The sequence below is a fragment of the Ornithodoros turicata genome, chromosome 7 (assembly GCF_037126465.1).
Source record: "Ornithodoros turicata isolate Travis chromosome 7, ASM3712646v1, whole genome shotgun sequence".
In the NCBI taxonomy this organism is placed as follows: domain Eukaryota; kingdom Metazoa; phylum Arthropoda; class Arachnida; order Ixodida; family Argasidae; genus Ornithodoros; species Ornithodoros turicata.
In genome coordinates this window covers 14,955,702-14,977,465 of record NC_088207.1, presented here as the reverse complement: position 1 = coordinate 14,977,465, position 21,764 = coordinate 14,955,702, and the positions used below count along the sequence as shown (strand labels likewise).

The following is a 21,764-nucleotide window of genomic DNA, read 5'->3' as shown; positions in this document are numbered from 1 at the left end:
TTGTATTTGTACCTCCCCCTCTGTAGCGTGGCTGTCACTGGACACTATTGCAAAACTGAGAAATTGGATAAGAAACTGATTGTGGATGTTTCTATTCTATCTAGGTTTCCGCAACGTCGCCACGCCAGACGCTACAATTCCAGCCCGTGATATCAGTATTCTGCGTATCTTAGCAACGTGCTCAATACCGTGTCTGCCATATATCATACTTGTGCCCTTGTCCACTTTCCCCTTTATTCGACGCACGTATGCACGCTCTACAACATGTCATTCATATGTGAGTAGCCCTCTTTACGGATCTTTTAAATTGGAATAGGATCTCTTTTCTTTGTCTTCTTACGTGTAACTGTCGAGAAAGGAAACTGAAGAAATATGTAGAAGGCGTGTCATTGAAGAGTTGCATAGAAGAAAGAAAAAGGTCCCTTGATTATAAGTAACGTGCTGTCCCGTGCTGCTGACGCGCAATACCGAAAATTAACGGAATTTCCAATGTCCTATGCTTTACGCGCACCAAGGCGGTGGAATGCAGTGTGGTGCTCGCAACACGATTATCTGAAATAGCCTGTCAGTAGTTGAGTTTGAGTTTGATTATAGAAAAAAGTAGTTATGCAACCCGTGTTTGCTTGGTTGCCTTCGAAAATGCTGTGCCAATATTGTACTTAAAGGTGGACCACATGGTGCACGTGTTTGTTGCTCGAAATAAATAATATCACAACACCTGGAGGTTTGAGATGGGACAAAGCACGGTCTGCTGATCTCAGACAACTGTGTCGCACGCAGTATATATGCAGACATTATCAGCCACTAGAAATGTCACGGCTCAAGCAAAAACATAACTGGACGACAACAAACATACGAATTCACAGGACCTGTCGCAGCTGTCAACCTTTTATTACACTGACTGACTGACGGAACAACAAAAGACGCTTTGGTTTGACTTTGTTGTCAATGCGCCATTAAACTCCCAATCATCATCATCATCATCATCAGCTTTGGTTTGAATGAAACTCTAAAAAAACATTCGATAAACAGCATCCCTGTCCACGCCCGCACATAAAAGCAGGTTGCCCGTACCACATACGACAGTTGGGCAACGGAACCTGCTGATCAGTCACTGCTGCCGTTGGGCATCCAGCGCATTGCTCATCTACGTTTGTTATGTTGGTGAATTGAACGGCCTGCCGTGGGATAACTTCCCATAGGAACATCACTGTTGTCGAATCAAAATTTGGTTTGTAACAGCAACGTCCCTATGTGGCGCGCCAAATGCGTACCGGCCCTGTAAACGAGTGTTTTGTTTATTTGTTGTCAGCATACGGTGGATTTATACCCCCCTACACAATTGTTGTTTCATACCTGAAGGAACTATTGCAAATGGTTTATGGAGCAAATGAGCTCACCACTAGGCTCAACAATGGTTCTGCGATGGAACCCGAACATCGGCATCAACATGGACATCGAACGTTACACCTTTACGGTTACGACAGTGAACACCGCCCTCAAAGCAATTTACTTCGCCGGTCGCACAGCACGGCCATACCAGCCTCTGGACACCGCTGTCGCGGCCTTGCACACTAACTTTCACTAATTAAGCAGCACGGTTATGAACACAGCGAAGATCACGTTCGTAGGCTTCCAACAGCAGAAAAGGTTGAGCCCAGCTGCACGTACAGCTTGGGACAAAAGTTTACGGAACACGGCACCTGTGTATTTCTTCATCGGAACTGCCCCCTGCCAGATATCAGGAAGAGATCGAATAAGAAACGGGTGGTCCGCAATTCCATCCATCTCTCAGCATGCGTGTCCACTCTTGTTTGCTGATAGGTTGTCGCTCCATTGAAGAAATGCGACAGCCCAGTGTTCCGTAAACTTTTGTCCCAAGCTGTACCACTCCCTGTGACCACCAGGTGTCTCACGCGGCCACCATCTCGGTGTGGCTGGAACGTGGGCTGTTCGTTATTATACAGCCTTCGCAGATATCACTTGGAGCTTCCAATCCCTCAGCTTCTGGACGGGGCTTTCATATACGCCCGGAGAGCCAAGTTGAGTAGATAAAACGGAGAGACGAGGAGGCTCTTCCATGGAGCTACGACTCCAGAACTGCTTTCGATGATGCACCGAAAACGAATCCCTGGACGTCCTGCCAGGAACAACCACGTGACGTGATAATGGTGACGACACTATGGCTTCATGGAGATGTAGGCATAGCCGAGCGTAACAGCTCCATGAGCAGGTTCGGCTGTAAGACGATCGCTGTGGGAGTGCTTGACTCAGGAGCTCACAATTGTACGATGAGCAGGATTGCCTTGCGTTCAAATTGTGCCATCCGACACAAAGGAAGGTACAGGCGTAGTTCGTGTTATCACTGTATAGATATATATATATATTTTTTGTACTCCATCTGTATTTTCACAACTGACGTGTGTTTGTGTGTGTTGGGGGGGGGGTAACGTTGGGTAGACGTGGAAGTACAAATTTAAGATATATGCACGTTTCAGAACAAATGAACATGTCAGATATCTTTTCAAATACAAGCAATGACCGCTTCACATTGTTGTTTTAAAACATGATTTAGCGAATGGAATTACACGCAGGGCCGGCGAGATCGTGACAAGTGACAAGTGAGTCAAGTGACAGTGAGACAAGTGAGTAGTTAACGAATAGAGCCCGGCCTCTCCCGGTGGCTCAGCGAGTAGATCTCGGCCCAGTATTCCCTGCCGTGACGTACGCGTTTCTAGGGCTTATCAAACAAATTCATCAGTAAATCAGTAAATTTATAAGAAGAGAAAACAAGGCCGCAGACATACAAGTGCTGGCGGTTTAGCATCGCATCAGCACGACACAAAATTAAATCCAGAACGCAAGCCTGCAAGGGGGCTGTCGTTACACAGCTTTTTTTGCACAGCAAGTTTTTGCGGACGTAGAGGATGCTATCGATAAACTCCTTCTCCCAATCCCTACCCCTCTCACCAAGCTTTCCGAACGTGATTGTGAAATACGTCTGGAGTCAGGAACGTGGTGGTGATGGTCGTGGAGTCAGGAGAAATGTGAAGTGGCTTTGAGAATGTCATAGAGCAGTGGTTCTTAACTTATGTTATTCGAGGGAACACGTGATCGTGTCACGACGAGGAACCCATGGCACTGCGGTAACTGTGTAGATCGTACCATTTTCTGTATTTTCAGTCAATGTGGGGTGTACGCGGGCAATATGGGGCCCATATCGCCAGGATTTTCACAATATTGGCTCAAACTGGGCAATATGGGGCCCATATTGCCCATTTTCAGCCAATATGGGGAAAATCTTGGCAAAGCGGGTCCCATATTGGACCTGTATCACCAATGACCAGCCAATATGGGCCCAATATTGTGTGCTGCTTGGGGAGGTGGGTGAGGTGAACTATAGACGTCGTACGGCTAGCAAATGTTTGTTCTGTATAGCTGATAATTTAACTGCGTAGTTGTACTTCATTTAATTTTTTATCGTTTTTTATCGCAAGATGTCGCTTGATGTTTATCGAACATATTCAACTGTTTCACAATACTTCCACGCAGATAATTCGTTGTGGGTGGCCACTGATGCTTGTAAAGCCTAAATCCATACAGGCAAAACAGAAGCTCCGATGTTTCTCCCGAATAGCTCCGACTTTCTTAGTGCTTGTAAGGCTTCCGAAACATAAGAGAAAAGCAAAAGCGTGGCACGGAGATATTGTCGGATTCAGTCGCGCTGTTCGCGGAACATCAGGACAAGGCTCGCGAAACCCCAGTTGAGAAACGCTGCTCTAGAGGATCGAATCGTACGCTATAATGCAGTGCTCTTTGTTAGTCTTTGCAAATATATGCACAAGAATGTCGCACGCGTGTGATGATATGAACAAATAGTCCTCCATTGTGTGGAATTAGCTGCGTGACCCGGCCAAGCCTCATTCTCGGAAAGACGTTTGTCGGCCCGGGCCCGGCCTGGCCAGCGGAGTTGGCGTATTTCGTCATAATTCGTGTATCTTAGAGCACAAAGCCAATAACAAGCCCAGCCCGGCCCGCGGGTCGGGTCGGGGGCCCAAGCCGATGCAGGGCTGTAATGTGAACATCACCTTGTCACATGCGTTTGATATGACTGACTGCCCTGCAATCCTCGATCATAAGCAATTCATGTACGCATTGATGAAATAAATGTGGTTACAAGCGACGGCTACAAACGCGACTAGGTAGTTACGACATATGCCCAAGTCAAGGGACTGGCAAAGCGCTAATCCACCGATAGACAGAAGCTTACAGCTCCCGAATTGAAAGGGCGGTGCTCTACGACCTCGAGAAAGGATTTCATGGTGAATTCACACCGCCTCAGCCACAAACAGAGACAAAAGGCAGACACAAAACAGGACGAACTGCAACTCACGACTACTTTACTGTTGAATACACATACACTCTTAAATACCAGAGTAGGTACACGTTCCCCTATGTATCCTACCTATTTTTTAGGTACCACAATTCCTCCTGTATGAGGGCGATAGAGTGAGCGCTGACACATTTTTCCCCTTTTTCCTCTATCATAAATGCTTCATATATCTCTCGATCCTGCTGCGATCGGAGATTAATTTCTATTGAAGTTTTATCAAAGGCAGGCGAGCGTCCGCATCTATCACAATGGAATGCCAAGTGACCCAACGGTGGCATCCCTTTCAACAACGTCGCGTGCTCACGTAACCTAGTATTGATACACCTGCCCGTCTGGCCGATGTACACTCTTCCACGGGATAACGGAATACTATAAACCACACACTGTCGGCAATCAACCCACCTGTTTTTGTGTTTGGTGTTACACACCTGTCTTTTTTGTCGCTTGTTCACCTTAGGCCAAAGACTATACAACTTGCAAGGGGCTGAGATCACAACAGGGGATTTCATGGTGGTTTATGATATGCACTCGAGGCAAAGCAAGGACTACGAGGTTCTTTACAAGTATGACCAGAAGTGCAGATCTCATGAGAAGATCGGTTGCCTGTCGTCAAACGGCTCCCCCTCTTGAAGCCATGCGTTATTCGCAGTGCAACGACAAGACAAATCCATTTCCACCGATGTCACCAACGCTAAGCTCGACGAGCCCAATACGCCTACATCTGATTGCATGGAGGAAGGAAACACAGGAGCGGCCGTTTCGAACAGATTTCCGTGGGACCCCTCTGGCGGTCGCTCCTTTCAAAACCGCCATTACTTCCTGTCCACCACGTGATCCTCTGTAACGTTTCGGTTTAGCAACGCTATGATGCTCGAGCTGCTTTCCGTGCTTTTCTAAGGTCATTTACTCTTAAAATGTGAGCACCATTGCGGAAACAACGTTTTGGTAACGTGTGCTTACCGCGGTTACGGCTGTCGTTCAACCGAAAGCAGCTCTGTCACGGGAATAACGTTTCATTCGTAAGTACGTACTTGATCGGTTGTTTCGTACTCCTGTCTGTGACAGAGTCATCTTGAATCGTTTGTTTGCAAGCTGGTGCTGTGCTACAGTTGCAGATTCATCTGATTTCCTTCATTGTTGTACAAATTTGATTACTGGCATGCTTTACCACTTCAGCAACAAACACAAAACGTGGCCACGCCGTCACCCAAACGTCGCTGCCACGAATGAGGTTTGTAGTCCTGCATGCTTGTCCTGCAGACCCTGACCGGTCTTGTACCAGAAGGGTAAACCAAGAGCAAACCTCCGATCATACACAAATAAAACTGGACGCGCGGCGTCCATCACAGTGCAGATATCTGAGCTGCATTCATGGCTCCCGTCGTCTGCTTAGGCAGCCGGCCTGCGCATGCTCTTGGGGTCAGGTGAGCGATCACATGGTAGACAGGAGCATCCCAGAATGCAATGCGAAGCTGGCACGCTCGTCCCCATGGCAAACACATGGAAGGGCCGCTCCTGTGTTTCCTTCCTCCATGTCTGATTGGCTGGAAAGACGAACGCCAGAGCAACCGAATTCTTGGATCCGGGAACGCCTGGTGAATCTCGGCCGCTTCGGCGCTCCGGCGCTGCTGCCAAAAGCTATGAGACCGCTCCTGTAGCTGCCGCTGCGCCGCTGGTGCTCTGGCGCTGCAGCTAAAATTGCAGCTATGCGACCCGGTCTTACACCTACACCGCATTATTGTACTTGTGTGGTGTCATAGACACATTTCACATATTCTGAACTGCAACATATCTGTCAACAATTAATACCTCTCTCTCCCAGTACGTCTGACAATAGATTGTCTCCATGTATACCGCAGGTTGTCTTTTCATGCTGTGGCTGTGCGTGTCGCTCCTTACGCCCACCAGCGCATCCTGCCAGCGACCGTGTGTTGACCTAGCTCCCCAAGGCTGCTTCACCACACCCGACTTCGAGGGCATAAGAATGATATGCAGGGGCTTCCAAACTTCAAATGACCTCATCAATGTGCGTTCTGTTTTTTTTTACTCATTGAGTGAAACTTCAGCTCCATAACGCGAATGCTTCATTAACGCGTACAATATTCCTTGTAAGACTGCGCGCATGCGGCTTCAGCAAAACAATCGCTCTTTGCTTGCTTAGTGCTGTCTTGCACGTAGCGTGCCTACCAGTATCGCTGCCAGCATGCACGTTCGCTACTATTTCTCAGTAATGGAGTGCCGGTACCGCTACATTTCAAGGTGGTACTGGTAAAAGTAGTTCATGTGCAAAATCTTTCACGCTATTATTTCCTCTCGGAACTATCTTCCCCCCGAAAAGGCTAAGGATAAGCGTGGCAAACAAGTGAGAGAGAGAGAGAGAGAGAGAAAACAGACACAGGCAAATGCACATAGTACGAGCCTACAAATGTACGCATCCAAGGTGCACTTTATTTAACAAAAGGATTTCCGTTGAATGGCTGCTGAGGTTCCTTGGTATCAAAATTCAGCTATCTCGTAATCCCAACGTGATCCTTATTACGCGTTCAACTTTACAGAGTGCCAAAAGGACAGCAATAGGACAACTCGTGACGACATTCGAACTGCACCGCTTCACGGCAATTATGCTTCCCAACGAAGTCTTTCAAGAGATCTCGCAAGCACAGGAGGTCGTCCTGAAGAAGGTTGACGTTTCTGCCTTGGCTGCTCCTGATGGTGCTGAAGGAGTTTCGTTCCGCTCGTTGAATGTTTCGTTGAAAGAACTTACGGTAACTATTCCAATCGCAAGTGAAGGCAGTGCAACTGATTCAGTGTCGTGCCCCTACGATTTTTGTTGGATAGGTAAATATTGCCGTACCTATGGACGGACAACCGACGAGTGTTCATAACAACTGTGTGGCAGCCTGCACGCCCATGTGTCCTACCGAGCTACAACGCGAACGTACGGTTCGTGTACGGTACGTCAGGGAACATGGTACCAGGATTGTCCTCATGGCTGAACTCCATGTCGCTGAACTGAAGTGGTAACGAATATTTGTTGCGGGATATTAACTGCGTTTTCATTTCAAAACGCGTTCATGACAGTTTGTATCTGTTCAGCGAAGCGAGCCAACAAACACAAACTTCACGTCTTCGGTTCTGGTTCGGCGGCTCGCGTTACGAATGCTGAACCCATCGGTACAGCTTGGGACAAAAGTTTACGGAACACTAGGGTGTCATATTTTTCCATTGGAGAGACGCCCTGGCAGCAAACACGAGCGGACACACATACTGGGAGGTGGATAACACAGCCGGTCACCCGTTTCTTATTCGACGTCTTCCTTACAGCTAAGAGGGGGCCGCTCGGATGAAGGAATACGCCAGTGACGTGTTCCGTAAACTTTTGTCCCAAGCTGTACACGCAGCAAAAGGGTGCTACGTAGAAAATAAAGACGAAATGAAATTAGCTTGTGGTGGGTAGCTGTACTCGTCCGTGGCATCTGTCATCACTGGTTGAACATTGTTCGCCTCGAGAATAATGGTAACTGATGCAGACAAATCGTTCTGAATGGGATTGCGAAGGGGACAAAAAACTGTATTGGGGGGGGGGGGAGATATGAGCCGCGTGCGGCTCCTGTACCTTCTTATCCCTGGCAGCAAAAGATGGTGAAAATTCAATTCCTGAAGAAAATGCCTTGTCACCTGTTGACCTGTACAGGGAGTTCATTTCCATGCACTGGGTCGGCGGCCATGCAGTTGTGCGTATACCATCGTGGTATATTTACTACTTCCCTGCTGGAAATAGAAGGCATGGTCTCATTGAATTCTTTAGGCCATTCCACACTCTAAATAGAGAACTTCACCGCATAGCACGCTCTGCACCATGCATCCGTTGACCCGAATGATAAGGTTATCGCCTCTGATTCGAAAGAGAGTGTGGGGCGTACGCCTCCATGACTCTCCGATAACCCCATCATTCCTAGCAATCGTTGACGCAGAGCGTGCTACGCAGTGAAGTTCTGTTTTTAGAGTGGAATGAGATTCAATAGAGAGTTTTAGTGCATCGTATGCGCTATATCGCCTTTGCGTACGTAAGGGATTGCGTCGGTGGTTCTGCGCATGCGCAAAACATAAAGCGCAGTGTCCAGAACAACCACGCTATCCCTTACGTACGCAGCGTACACTAATGAGACATCAGACGGTCAATAAACCTCTGCCCGAGAAACGTCATCATGGCGTTGGTAGACAGACTGAAACCGAAACAAATCAGAATGGGAGGGCTGGGTTCCACGAATGGGCACTTGTTCATTGCTTCCTATATTTAAAGAAAAGGAGGACCGAAAGCCGCGTCATTTTCAGCGACCTTCATAATCCCCTCAAAACCACAGGGGTGGCATCCAATGTATTGCTCCGTAGACGAAAGCGTGCTGGGCGAACGCAATGCATCCTGGACAGGTCCTGGTCGCACGTCACAGCAAACGTCAAGGCGCACGTGACCTTAAAGATGGCGGCGCCCGTGATCGGTGGCCAAACCGTTTGTAAACAATGCGGTTGTTGTTTCTGGACGACGTTTTGGATGTTTTTCGATCACGGTGATTATTTTTATCCGATAATCTCGCAATAAAACGGGCAGTTTTACACATAAAGCCTCGTATTGTTGACAACTTCCAAAGATATGATGACGACCGCGCGTTAAGACTTACCGAACCGATGCGATGTACTTAAACTAAGCTGAAACGGGCTACCATGTTGCGGAAGAAGCACCGCATAGTTTACGCTGGCAAAATACGTTTATCCCTTGGTGTTATGACGGCGAAAATATGTCGGTAAGCGGCAAAACGACATGTAAACAAAGTCACATGACCTCAAAATGACGTTTTCTATGACGTGCGACCAGGACAAGATGGCAGTTTTGCCAAAAGCACCCGCTTGAGGGTAGTTACAACAATGGCGGGGTTGTGTCACCCCTGTGCTCAAAACCGTGGCTTTCGGCGCGACCTTGTTCGCCTCTAGCTCCGAGCGTAGTTCAACTCTACCAAGCTCGTGGCGCTGCCGAACACTATGACGTCATTTGTTTACAAACAGGGAGAGGTCTATTCCTTGAATGTGTACAAGCCCAGTATTGAGGCAATTGGGAGTTTTTCAGACCAGCTGCCTTCGCGACATCGTGCTCCGCCATGTTGTGTTTGCGAAGACCGCAACCAGGGACTAAGAAACCAATTCAATGATTTTTTTAACGGTTATCAACGAGGAACGCTAATTTCCAATCTATTTAAAAAGATCCAACATGTTGTGTGATACAGACTGCACCAATACAAGGAATGAGAAGCCAACTGAAGGAATTGGCATAATCGGTATCAATGAGAATTGCATGAGAATGAATCAATGAGAATGAGAATAGGAATTTGCATGATGGGAGCCAATGAGACACGATGATTCTGGAAGACACGATGATTGTCTGGAAGGACCGCTGCACGTCCCTGCAGAAAATGAGGAACCGATTGAATGAAGGAATTGGTGCAATTGGAACAAATGAGAATCCAGAATACGCATTGTATGTAAAGTTCGTATTTTGAAAAAAGTTGAAATATTGACACTGGAGCGTAGTGGATTATATAAAATGAAAATTTGTTCAAAAAACGCACCAAGTAAGTAACAAAAAAAAATCAACAAGCAACTACATATCAGGGTGTCTACAAAAGTGTAACCTTCAAATTTATCCTGACTTTTCCATGACTGGTCTGCTGGCACTGACTAGTCCAACAAAAATTCCTGACCACAACGGAAGGGAACTTGTAGATCACTCATAAAACAATTTACTGAAACCAAACAAAGAGAATACCAATTAACATGTTTCCCCTTACTGTTGAAGATAGGCAGTTTTTGCCTGCCCGGAATATGCCGATGTCGCCAAGGGGAGCGATTTGTTTGACTATCTCTAGCACGCCGAAAGACGTGTTCCCTTGTCCGCGTTGTAAAATAGTTCGCGTCATTTCAAATGTTCGTGAATAGTTCAACAAATGTACAGATGCCGTTTTAACTTCGTATTGCCATTTCTACTTGAAGCTATTGTTTTTGCAATCCGTGCAACATTGCACAGCACGTATAAGTGGAAGCGTTTCCGCCAGTCGCCAGCGGAGTTATCAGTCTATTATGAAACGTCGGTGTGTGAGGTCGTCGGCCGCGCACCTCAAGCAATTTGCACTTTGTCTTCAGGATCTTAGCGTTTTTTTTTAAGTTAAGTTGTCGATGTGTCAGCCATTCCCGTTCTTTTTACGCTTTTACCTCTGATCTCGCAGGCATTATGAACGCTGATGGGAAGATACCAACATGAAATGCAGTGAAACCGTTACCAACTGTCAATTTTTTTTTAGGGTGTAGTGACATTCGAAGCCGTACTGATGAGCAGAAAGGATGTCTTGGGTGCAAAAAGGAATTACACTCGGTGCGGTTTCTGCGTGAAAATCTATTGTTACATATGACAATACAGTAGATGTGAAAATATCGCATATATCGAAGCTGAAAGTTATTTCAGGTGCCTTGCGGAAGTGTGAATAGTCGCAATAAAAACTTGATTCAGCGCTTCGATGGCTTTCAAAGCGTACTTTCCATCATCAACACACATTGCCGTAATCCACAACGAGTAAACGCATGGGGCACGTATTTGCAAAGTCCGAACAACGAACTGCGACGACGACAAAATTTCCTGAACCACCCAGCTCCTCGGGGATCATATGCTTTTGTGTTTCGTACACCTGGTGACTCGCGATTTCCCGTCCAATTTGCCTTTCTTGCGCCATAACAGCGGAGAATGACCCACCACATCATCATCCCATTTATGTGTGTGTGTGTGTTGCGTAACAATAACGCCATCAAACTTCGGCCAGAATGTGTCTTCACCACATCGTGAGAAATGCCTTTTGTCTCTCTTGCCTGCCGCCTCCTATACGAGCTTCCCTGCAAGAAATACGGTCCCAAAAAACGCTGCTACAACAGCATGTCAGTGTGAGGTTGGCATCAAAACACGTAACATGCCGTTGGCACAAAGCACGGAATTTCAGGGCGACTTGAAGGGGAAATTCCTTGCAGCAGCACATTGGCTCAGGGCAAAACAAGATTTCTTTCAAGATTTCAAGCGGGTTTCTTTGGGTTTTACTATGTATTTGTGTTATTATGTTAATCTTTGTCATTGAGACGTATTAAAATACCAGTTGTTTTCAATATAATCTTTGTTCGAAATCATCAATGGGGAATTAGAATTTATGTGTTTCTGTCGATTTTCAATGGTATTTGTCTGCATGATATCCAATTGAATTCAATGAGATTTTCGAGGCCATTTCTAGCAGGGCAGCGACACATGGACCTGTTGTGTTTCCTTCACTTTTGATGATGCAATTTCCTTACAGCATTATGCGCGTATAAACTACAGCCCTCCTCAATTTATCTACAGCAGTCTGGCAAATATTCATACCACTGTGCTCCTTTCCCTTTCTGTTTTTCAGATAGTAAACTGCAATCTACTGTTCCAGTGGAAATGGCATCTTTTAGGCACCTTCACAAATTTGTACAGCATCGCCGTCAGGGACAGTTCCCTGTACAGAATCGGCGAAAGCCTGTTCGACATATTCGCACCTGAGCTTCGCGAGCTGCTCATCGATAACGGAAAGGTGTTTTGGTACGGGGCTGCGGCATTCAAGATGCTCGTTCACCTGCGCCGAATGTGCATCAGGAAGAACGTGCTATCAGCTATTTCTCGAAACCTCTTTCCCATCACTGCTGAGGAACTGGAGTTCGTAGACCTCAGGTATGACACGATGCCTGCAACCACGGAAATGTTCATATACACACCATGCTGTTCATATACACTCTTAAAAATGAACTTCACCACATAGCACGTTCCTAGCCAACCATCACCCCGAATGACAATGTTCTCGCCCTAGATTTGTTGAAAACAGGAGGAGGAGCCTATTTTGTGCCGTGCATAATGGGCACGGCACAAAATAGGCTCCTCCTCCTGTTTTCAACAAATCAGGGGCGAGAACGTTGTCATTCGTGATGGTGGTTGGCTAGGAGCGTGCTATGTGGTGAAGTTCATTTTTAAGAGTGTAGGAGAGCAGATGCTACACTGTTAAAACAGAACTTCACCACATAGCACGCTCCTAGCCAACCATCATTCCGAATGATATCATTCTGTATATTGATTTGTTGAAAATGGGAGGAGGCGCCTATCTGGGACAGCTTATCTTGTCCCAGATAGGCACCTCCCCCGTGTTTTGAACAAATCAGGACACACACTCTTAAAAATGAACTTCACCGCATAGCACGGTCCTAGCCAACCATGATCTCGAGTGATATCGTTATCTGGCCTGATTTGCTGAAAACGGGAGGCGTACGCCTTTTTTGTGACACTTATGCTGTTCATAATTGTCACATAAAAGGCGTACGCCTCCCATTTTCAGCAAATCAGGGCAGATAACGATATCATTCGCAATGATGGTTGGCTAGGAGCGTGCTATGCGGTGAAGTTCATTTCTAAGAGTGCAGAATGATATTATTCGGAATGATGGTTGGCTAGGAGCGTGCTATGTGGTGAAGATCTGTTTTAACAGTGTATGGATTCGCGTTGCCGCAGGGATGGCGACAGTAGGGACATACAAAACAAGTAAATGTGAGGGAGAAAACAGGACACATCCTTTTCACTCTTAAAAAAAGGGTGTACTTTAACTCCTTTTTTTGCCACATATATGACACCCTTTTGGAGAGTACAATTACACTCAAAAGGGTGTCTCCTCACTCCCTCAAGAGAGTAGCATAACCCCTTTCTCCCTACTGGAGAGTAATATTACTCCCCGGCAGGGAGAAGGTGTTATGCTACTCCCTTGAGGGAGTGAGGAGACACCCTTTTGAGCGTAATTGTACTCTCCAAAATGGTGTTATATATGTGGCAAAAAAAAAGGATTTAAAGTACACCTTTTTTTTTAAAGAGTGTTGCTGAGAGACCAATTGGCTCTTTGCGCTTTTCAAGTCTCTCTTCGCTGTCATGGTTACGTATTTCTCACTTTCGAGCATTTCATGAAAATAGCGATTTGGCGCTTCGCATGGCCTATACGTACACCATAGCCATGGCAATTCCGCCAGGCTTAATGCGTTAACGCGCCCATACAGGTCAACAGCTCGAGCTGCTAAGAAAGACTAAGAAGGCGGCTACATCACTAACAGGAAACGGAGGGTGTGCATCCGCGAAATCTAGGAATCGCGGAATCCTATATCCACTGAGAATTTCGAATTCCTTATGAGGGTCCTCAATGAGGCACCGTCGAGGTTTGACTTGCATTCTTGACTCTCGTGGGTTGAGGGTTGACGCTTCTCTCTTCCTTCGCACTGTTCTGCTTGATACGAACCACGACGCTACCATCTACTAAGTCGTACACGATTTGGCAGCAAACGTTGAGGCCGGCCGGCATGGTGCGTACTTCATGCATGAGCTACGTTTTTACGCGCAGCGCAAAATTTCGTACATCACAGCTGCTCGTAGCGCGTAGTTCAGTACGTCAGAGCTGGCTTGGTATTTCACGAGACTGAGGGGTACCAGGGTTCGAATCCCTGAGTCGGCTGTGCTGTCTGGGGTTTTTCCTGGGTTTTCCTCAGACGCTTTCAGACATATGTCGGCGCAGTTCCCTTAGAAGTCGGCCCAGGACGCACATTCCCCCAGGGTGTGAGTCGTGACGTTGCCCACCTATGTGAGGCCGACAGCGGCGAGCCCTTTCACCGCTTCCACCACCACCTTGGTATTTCACGCAGCACTGGTGGTGGTGGTGGTGATGGTGAAAGGGCTTGCCGTTGTCGGCCTCACGTATGTGGGCAACGTCACGACTGACGCCCTGGGGAAATGTGCGTCCTGGGCCGACTTCTAGGGGAACTGTGCCGACATATGTCTGAAAGCGCAGCACTGGCAGCAGTCATTTCACGGACGCCAATAGCAACCAATCAGAGCGCCGAAAGACATTTTTGCCTCCAGTCATAGAAGAAGAAGAAGATGAAGCGACCTACATCATTCTCATAGCAATGGCTGCTCGCACGAAAAGGATACGAAAAACGTGGGAACATGAAACAATAATTTCTGAGGTGGAATGTGAGTCCTGTACTGCCCTAAGGACAATGTTGTGGAAGGGTAAGTGTTATTAACCAGGACGGGATAACAATATAAACTAACGACGAACGAGGAAAAGGTTAGACAGCTGCAGGACTTGAAGCCACATCTTCCCGATTACCGGTCCAGTGCTCTATCAATCGAGCTAAGCTAACACGCCTCCCCAATGACATCCTATAGGTCGCGTCATCTAAAGGGACAAACCACAGCCACTCACTCACTCACTCAGTCCACTCTCACTCTCACATACATTCATACGACCCAAACTGACGTTCTGAGGCTGGAACACAGAAGAAAGGACGAACACACAAAGCCTTGGTAGAACCCCGGACTAGTAATCCAGAAGATGTGGGTTCAAGTCCTGCAGCTGGCTAACCTCTAACCTCAACGGATGCCGCTCTCGTCGCCCCGTCGTATGAATGTGTGTGTGAGAGTGAGAAAACATGTAAGAGTGAAAGTGCAATGAGTGAGTGAGTGGCTGTGGTTTGTCCCTTCAGAGGACGCAACCCAGGAAGTCAATGGGGAGGCGTGTAGCTTAATCGGTAAGGCCCTTAATCGGTACTCTACAGGATGCGCGCGTTCAAGTCCTGCAGATGGGTAACCCCATAAGTGTCTTCCTTCCTTCCTCGCTCATTGTTCTTAGGCCCTTGAGGCTCTGCGTGTATGTCCTTTCCTCTGTGTTCCAGCCTCAGAACATCAATTTCCATCGTGAGAGACTAACAGTTGAGTGACAAGTCCTATGGCGGCGAATTCTCGATGTCCTTCCCGCATGCAGTTCCCGTGGCTCTGCCTTCACGAAATCGAAAGGATCCGTTTTAGCGTAAAGCGGAGTGTATCCATGACTGACTATCATTCTACAGAGGAGGCGCACCAAGAGCGCTTTAACTGAGACCTAAATCTTGCCTCCGTTCACGTCTCTGGATGGAGGTCCCGGGGGTGGGGGGTGGGGTGGGGCAAGCTACACAATTGTTCTCCAGAACGCAGTACACGTTGTACTTTTTATTTCAGATCGCTCACGCATTGTCAAGTTAGCACGTGCGTCATTGTTTATTGTGATATCAAGGAGTGTATTTCGCAGTGTAATGACAGGCAGTAGGTGTCAATGAGCTCGCATGTAGATACTGCGAAACAACATGAATGAATTAGTTGAAACTGCAGGTACACTCTGTCACACTTCTATGTTCTCAAGCTCGCAGCATGCCTTCCTGTGCCAGAACCTCACCGCATGGCACAGAACTGCCACGTAATGGCAAACCGCGAACAGTACAGCGTTTGAGGATACTAGTACTACTTCGCGGACGCAAGTAGGTCGGGAACGAATTTTATTTATCTTCACTCTCTTCTTTTTTTCCTCCCTCAAGCTATCGGGAAGCAGTCGGGAAAATGTTGGCGATATCCGCAAGCTGTGAGCCAACGGTCCCATTGCGAGATTCCCCGGGCCGGCTGTGCTGCTTGGGGAAGTTATGCCGAATTTTATGACTGGGTAACGCGGTGAGTAATAAACCTATAGCAACGAAGTGGCCAAATACATATAGCTTACACGTGTAAGATTCTAGGTAACAAGGTCATTGTGGCGGCTGACGCAATCTGTGGGTGCGACGGGCGCCTGCGAGAGAGACACAAATGTAGGGTTACGGGTAGCACCTTGCGGGTCGTCCATCTCGCGGACGCGTAGAAAGCACTTGGGAGGTTCTACCTGTCCGTCAAGCGATATTCGCCTCAACAACAACCAAAATTTTAGAAATTCGCAAAGTTGAAATATGAAAATTTCGCGAGAAGGTCGGCATATATATGAAACTAAAATATGATTAGAATCGAAGGAAACGGCAATCAGAAGAAAGGGCGACTCGAGAGGAAACCAAAAAGACCCCAAAGTCGAGCACCGAGCGATCGAGAGACGCTATACGGAAGCAACCGACGATGATTAGCGGTGGAGGCAAATTCGACTGCCGGCGCCACAGGGGTGACACAAACCCGCCATTGTTGTAACTACCCTCAAGCGGGTGCTTTTGGCAAAACTGCCATCTTGTCCTGGTCGCACGTCATAGAAAACGTCATGTTGAGGTCATGTGACTTTGTTTACATGTCGTTCTGCCGCATACCGACATCTTTCCGTCATAAAGCCAAGAGGTGAACGTATTTTGGAAGCCTAAACTATGCGGTGTTTGTTCCGCAACATGGTAGCCCATTTCTCATTACATTGCATCGGCTCAGTGAATCGTAACGCGCGGTTGTCATCACATCTTTGAAAGGCGTCAACAGTATAATGCCTTTTGTGCAAAACTGCGCGTCCTACTGCGAGATTATCGGATAAAAATAATTACCGTGGTCGAAAGACATCCGAAACGTCGTGCAGAGACAGCAATCACATTGTTTACAAACGGTTTGGCCGCCGATCACGGGCGCCGCCAACTTTTGAGGTCGCGTGTGCCTTGACGTCTGCTGTGACGTGCGACCAGGACCTGTCCAGGATGCATTGCATTCGCAAAGCACGCCTTCGTATACGGAGAAATACAATGGATGCCACCCCTGTGGCCGGCGCCCTTACTCTCTACCAGTGGGGCAAGTTCGACTAGAGTCACTAAATAGTGGACAGAGTATCGCATTCCTTTTCCGCGCGGAAGCCGCCGTTCGGTGTCCGCGATTGGGCCCGATCGTGTCACGTGGTTTCTCCTTCCATGAACGCGTCGTCATGTTGGGTCCCCTCCATCGAAAAAAGGTTTCCACTGTTGCGAGCTGGCTCGCCTGCGCGCTGTTCACCGGTGGAGAAGGGGGCGGTTGCCGTACCGTTGCTAGGTGACGCAGCCGCGCCGGACCCAAGATGGCTGTCTCGCTCGCCGGCGTGGCTCAGTGTCGCTACTCTGCTCCCTATTTAGTGACTCCAAGTTCGACATGTGCGAGCGCGAACGTGACCTACAAAGACATTGAGTGCAATTGAGTGCACAGAAAGGGAGGCACCTCAGCGTCGCGGAGGAGCCAGAAGCGAGCAAAGAAAGATGAGATTGTGATGTTTTGATGTAAAACACTAGAGTTCGAATACCTCTGAGCCCGTTTCTTTCTTGTCTTTATCTTCTTCTTTTCTTTTTCTTTTGTTTGTTTGTTTGCTACACAGCCCCCCCCCCGCCTCCCCCTTAGGGGTTGAGCACTCGTCTCTTGACCAACGTTTGCACACGTGCCCTGGCAAAAGTGGCACTGCATCTCTTGTACTAAATGTTATAGACACCCAGACGCAGATACGCAGACGCGTTTCGTAAATTGTTAATCCGATAAAGCGCACTGAAAATGGAGGTTATCGAACGTGTGGTAGTGCTGTTAAAGCTGCAGTGCGGATCCAAACTAAAGTTAAGAAAACGATGCTGTGTTACGATGGCCTGCGCTGCGTAAAATGTTTCAACTAAATTCGTATCCAATTATTTATTGTCGCTGTCGTGGTCCCAGGGTCAGTAGCATCCCATTTCTGTTTTGCGGAGCAGCGCAAGCCACCGATTCGAAATAAAAATTCGTTGTTACGTTTTCTGGTATCTCAACGATGCGATCGATCACCTCGATCTCGGTCTCACGCGTTCACGACGTCCGCAAATGTGCGGCAATCCAGGCTCACGTCACACGAAGACCGCTACCGGACGTGAACATACCGTTCGTTTGTCTTCTTTCCTGATTTCTCTCGAGCTACGACATTCTTGTGGATGAAATCTGGCAGAGGCCAGCTACACAGATTACACAACCGATTACAAGTATAATCTTAAAACGGTGCCAGACTGACTTATGAACGGCATTTCAACATTAAGATGCATAATCAGACGACCGACAAAGAAAAAAGACTAGCACCTTGTCTCACGAAGCTCAATGAATACCTAGCACACAGATTGGGCAAATCCATGGTACGATCATCTGCATGACTGTGGTCCTACAGCCCATGTTTGACAGTACAGGGCGTAATTCGCTGCGCCGGACTCTCTACCAGAACGTGTTGGTGGCCGAGCTGGGTGGGGTCACCTTAGAAATTTCAGGTGGGGGGTTGCAAAAATGCAGGGGGTGTACACCCCTCTGGTGGGGGGGGGTATAGGGAAATCCCTGGTTATCTAGGCGTTCTTCCCGCGTTTACCCCAGACGCTGTGAGGCAAAAGGCAGTTACTGGTGAAGACGTACACCTCTGAGAAATATACCGCCACACGGCTGGCAAGTCAGTGATGGTGGTGATGACGATGATGGAACTGCTTGCCGTGTGGACGGTGACGCTTACCAGTTGGTGGTGGTGCTCATGAAAGTGCTTACCATTGTTGGCCTCACGGGCGTGGGCAACGTCACGACTAACGCTGTGGGGGAATGTGCGTCCCGGGCAGACTTCTAAGGGATCTTTTCCGGCAAATGTCTGACAGCCGTTTGAGGAAAACACAAGAAAAAACCCAGGTAATAGGTATAACAACACTGTACCAACCAACCGTTGCTCAGCGCAAGCCTATACATGGCGCTGACGGCAAATTGCTCGTGACGTCGCATTTCAAGAAGGGCATCGGCCTGCCACAAATTAAAGCAAAAGGAGAAAGGGGAAAGAAAACTCGCCCGTCACCATTAAACTACCCCTATACCCCTACGATGTCACGTCCCTTCATGATTTACACGAGTAGAATGGTGATGACTAGGTAGTGCGTGACTGCGAAGAGGGCGGTACCCAAGACAATGGTCTCGGTTATGGTCTTCTTCGCATTCCTTCGGGAGGCCTCCTTTGTCCTCTCGGTGCTTTGGCCGTGTCAAAACTGCTTGACTGGTTGGTTGGTGGCGGTGTGCTAGTACCGGCGTCTACTATTCGCTTCCGGGTGCACAAGGAAAGTTGCGCCCACCTTATTCTTGCTTCCCGAAAAGTGTCTTTTGCGCTCCTTAGGCGGGCTCAGGGCTGGCAGATGTATACACCCCCCCCCCTTCCTCTATAGACGCGGCCGTGGTTGGTGGCGCGTTAATTATTGCCGAGTGACCTGTCTGCACACTGTGTCAAAACTAGTCCCCCTGCCCCTCGCAAAACTACTGCCCGTCAACTACGTTGTTTTTGTCCAATTTGTCCAATCATCGCGAAATATCGTTCAAGGAGACCAACCCAAGGCCCCTTCGCATTGCAAGCTTCTTGAGCAGAAGAGGGGAAAGGGAATCGTGTATTTAGTGTTGCTTTCGCTCCATAGAACTCTCATAATAACTAGAAACCAAGCCAGCGAAGAAGTCCATCTCAACAAGGAAGCCACCATTATAGATACGGTAGACCTAGCGTGTTGCGGACGGTGTCTCCTACGAGTTCCGTGCGCCGTTGTCGGATGTTGTAGCACAAGGTTTAAACGTACGATCCCGTACGATACATCGTTCCTTATGGGACATGACTCAATCGAAGCGCACACGATGAGAGCAGACAAGACAAACACACTTCGCACACGGCGTGGCACACGGATCCAGCGGGAAGCAATCACGACTTCGATTGGATTGGATACCAAGGCGCCGGATGCGCCTGGTCTTCACGGCCTTCTTTCTTTTCTTTCTCTTTTCTGTTTCTCTTGAGGCTAGCCAAGCTAGGGCTGGCTTGCAACGGTCTTCATGTGTCATGGTCTTCACGTGTGGAAAGGTATGGGACAGGTCGTGGCCGAATCCACACCATCGATCTCGGAGCTTCCCGTGCTTGTACGCTAGAAAGAGGTCTCGCATCCGTACTCCCCCCCCCCCCTTTGCTCTCTTCCATTACTCTCTCTCTCCTAGCTTTTCTTCTAGCCTCTCTCTTTATGATGTCTATGTTTCGCTCATAAATCACGATTCACAAACGACGCAACGGATGAACCTCGTTCCTTTCATGTTGGCGTCAAAGTCACGACATTTTTCATACCGTGAAGAGAAATCATTCCACTTGTTGCCTCTTTAACTCATGACTGTGTGTGTCTGCGGTCTTCGCTTTTCCAGAGCATGTCATCTCTCCATTTGATTAGCTTTAACTAGGTTTTTGTCTCACTGGATTTCCGCGAGGTTTACTGTTCATTGTGTATTTTTGTGCGTGTCTATTTCCCCGGACCACGCGTACATATTGGTAGCCAATCCTGAACCAGTCGGAATTCCATGTTTTTTTCTCTTTCGTCTAATCTAGTCTTGTCCATGACCTAGTGAAAGTAGCTTGCGGTACATTAGTTACCATGCATACATCTCTGGGGCGTTTCCGTGATGGAAGTTTTAACAGAGTACCACACTTTTAATGCAGCTACAACAACATTCTACTAGTCGAGGAAGGAACTTTCCACGGCATGCCTCGGCTGCGATTTCTCGACTTATCCAACAACCTTCTCAAATCCCTACCAGTGGGTGGATGCTGGACGTCATTGGAGGAGATCTGGCTCGATGGTAAGGGCAAGGATGGCAAGGGATGAAAGCAGCTCTTCCGTAATAGTTGCTCAATGTTCCGTTTCGTCCCAGGGAACAGTTTTAACTGCGCTTCTCTCTGTTGGATGAAGACCCAGTGCAGCTTTCCAGTGACGGCTAGAGTGACAACATGCGAGCGCGATATGTACTTATCTGAGTACTGTTGTCCACCTGCCATATCGACGTACTAGCGCTAGTACGCTGTTGTAGTTGTTTACCACTGTGTTTTTGTTTGTTTGTCGTTGTTGTTTTTTGTGCTTTTTTTACTTGAGAACAAGCTTTGTATCATGTCTGCTGGTTGGATGTGGAATAAACTTTCTCTTCGTTTGTCCTTATGTTTTTTTTGGAGACGAGTTTCTTTTCTGCTGCCTTTTCACTTAAAACCAGCGGTGTATAGTGACATACGCATCGGGACTGTGACGGTGGGACCACTGACTTAAGAATCATGTGGCGTTTGGGCGTCGTGCCGGCTACAGTACATAGCTCATAGAGAATTCCGGAAAAGAATTAGCGAATCCCCGTAGCGTTGTGAAGTAAGCGAGTGACTGATATTATCTCCTCTCGTATGGCTTTCTACCTAGAATTATCCTTGCTGCGCGAGAATGCTACTGACCGCTTCGGCGTGACGATCGGGTTGTTTTCAATAGATCTCCTTCGGCTGCTCCCGAAAGATATTGAAAGCATGGCGGACTCGAATGTGATCCCGTGTGCTCAAACAGCCTAAAGGCCGACCCGCACACGACGATTTCGCGACGGAAAACGTCGAGGACTCAACGGTTTCCGCTCGGCTCCGAAAACAATAGGCTCCGACCTATTTCGCTGACTTCAAGGGGAGAACAGATCTTTGAGGCGAACGGCGGA

At 47.8% G+C, this 21,764-nt stretch overlaps 1 protein-coding gene across 1 annotated transcript; it reads left to right on the top strand.

Moving 5' to 3' along the window:
* Positions 1–181: 181 nt before the first annotated feature.
* LOC135399571 (leucine-rich repeat-containing protein egg-6-like) lies at positions 182–21,238 on the top strand. Its single transcript, XM_064631303.1, has 6 exons — positions 182–277; positions 6,253–6,419; positions 6,949–7,158; positions 11,872–12,173; positions 20,746–20,885; positions 20,958–21,238. Exons 1-6 carry the CDS (start codon positions 265–267, stop codon positions 21,092–21,094), a joined length of 969 nt encoding a protein of 322 aa, XP_064487373.1. The 5' UTR covers positions 182–264; the 3' UTR covers positions 21,095–21,238.
* The last annotated feature ends 526 nt before the right edge of the window (positions 21,239–21,764 follow it).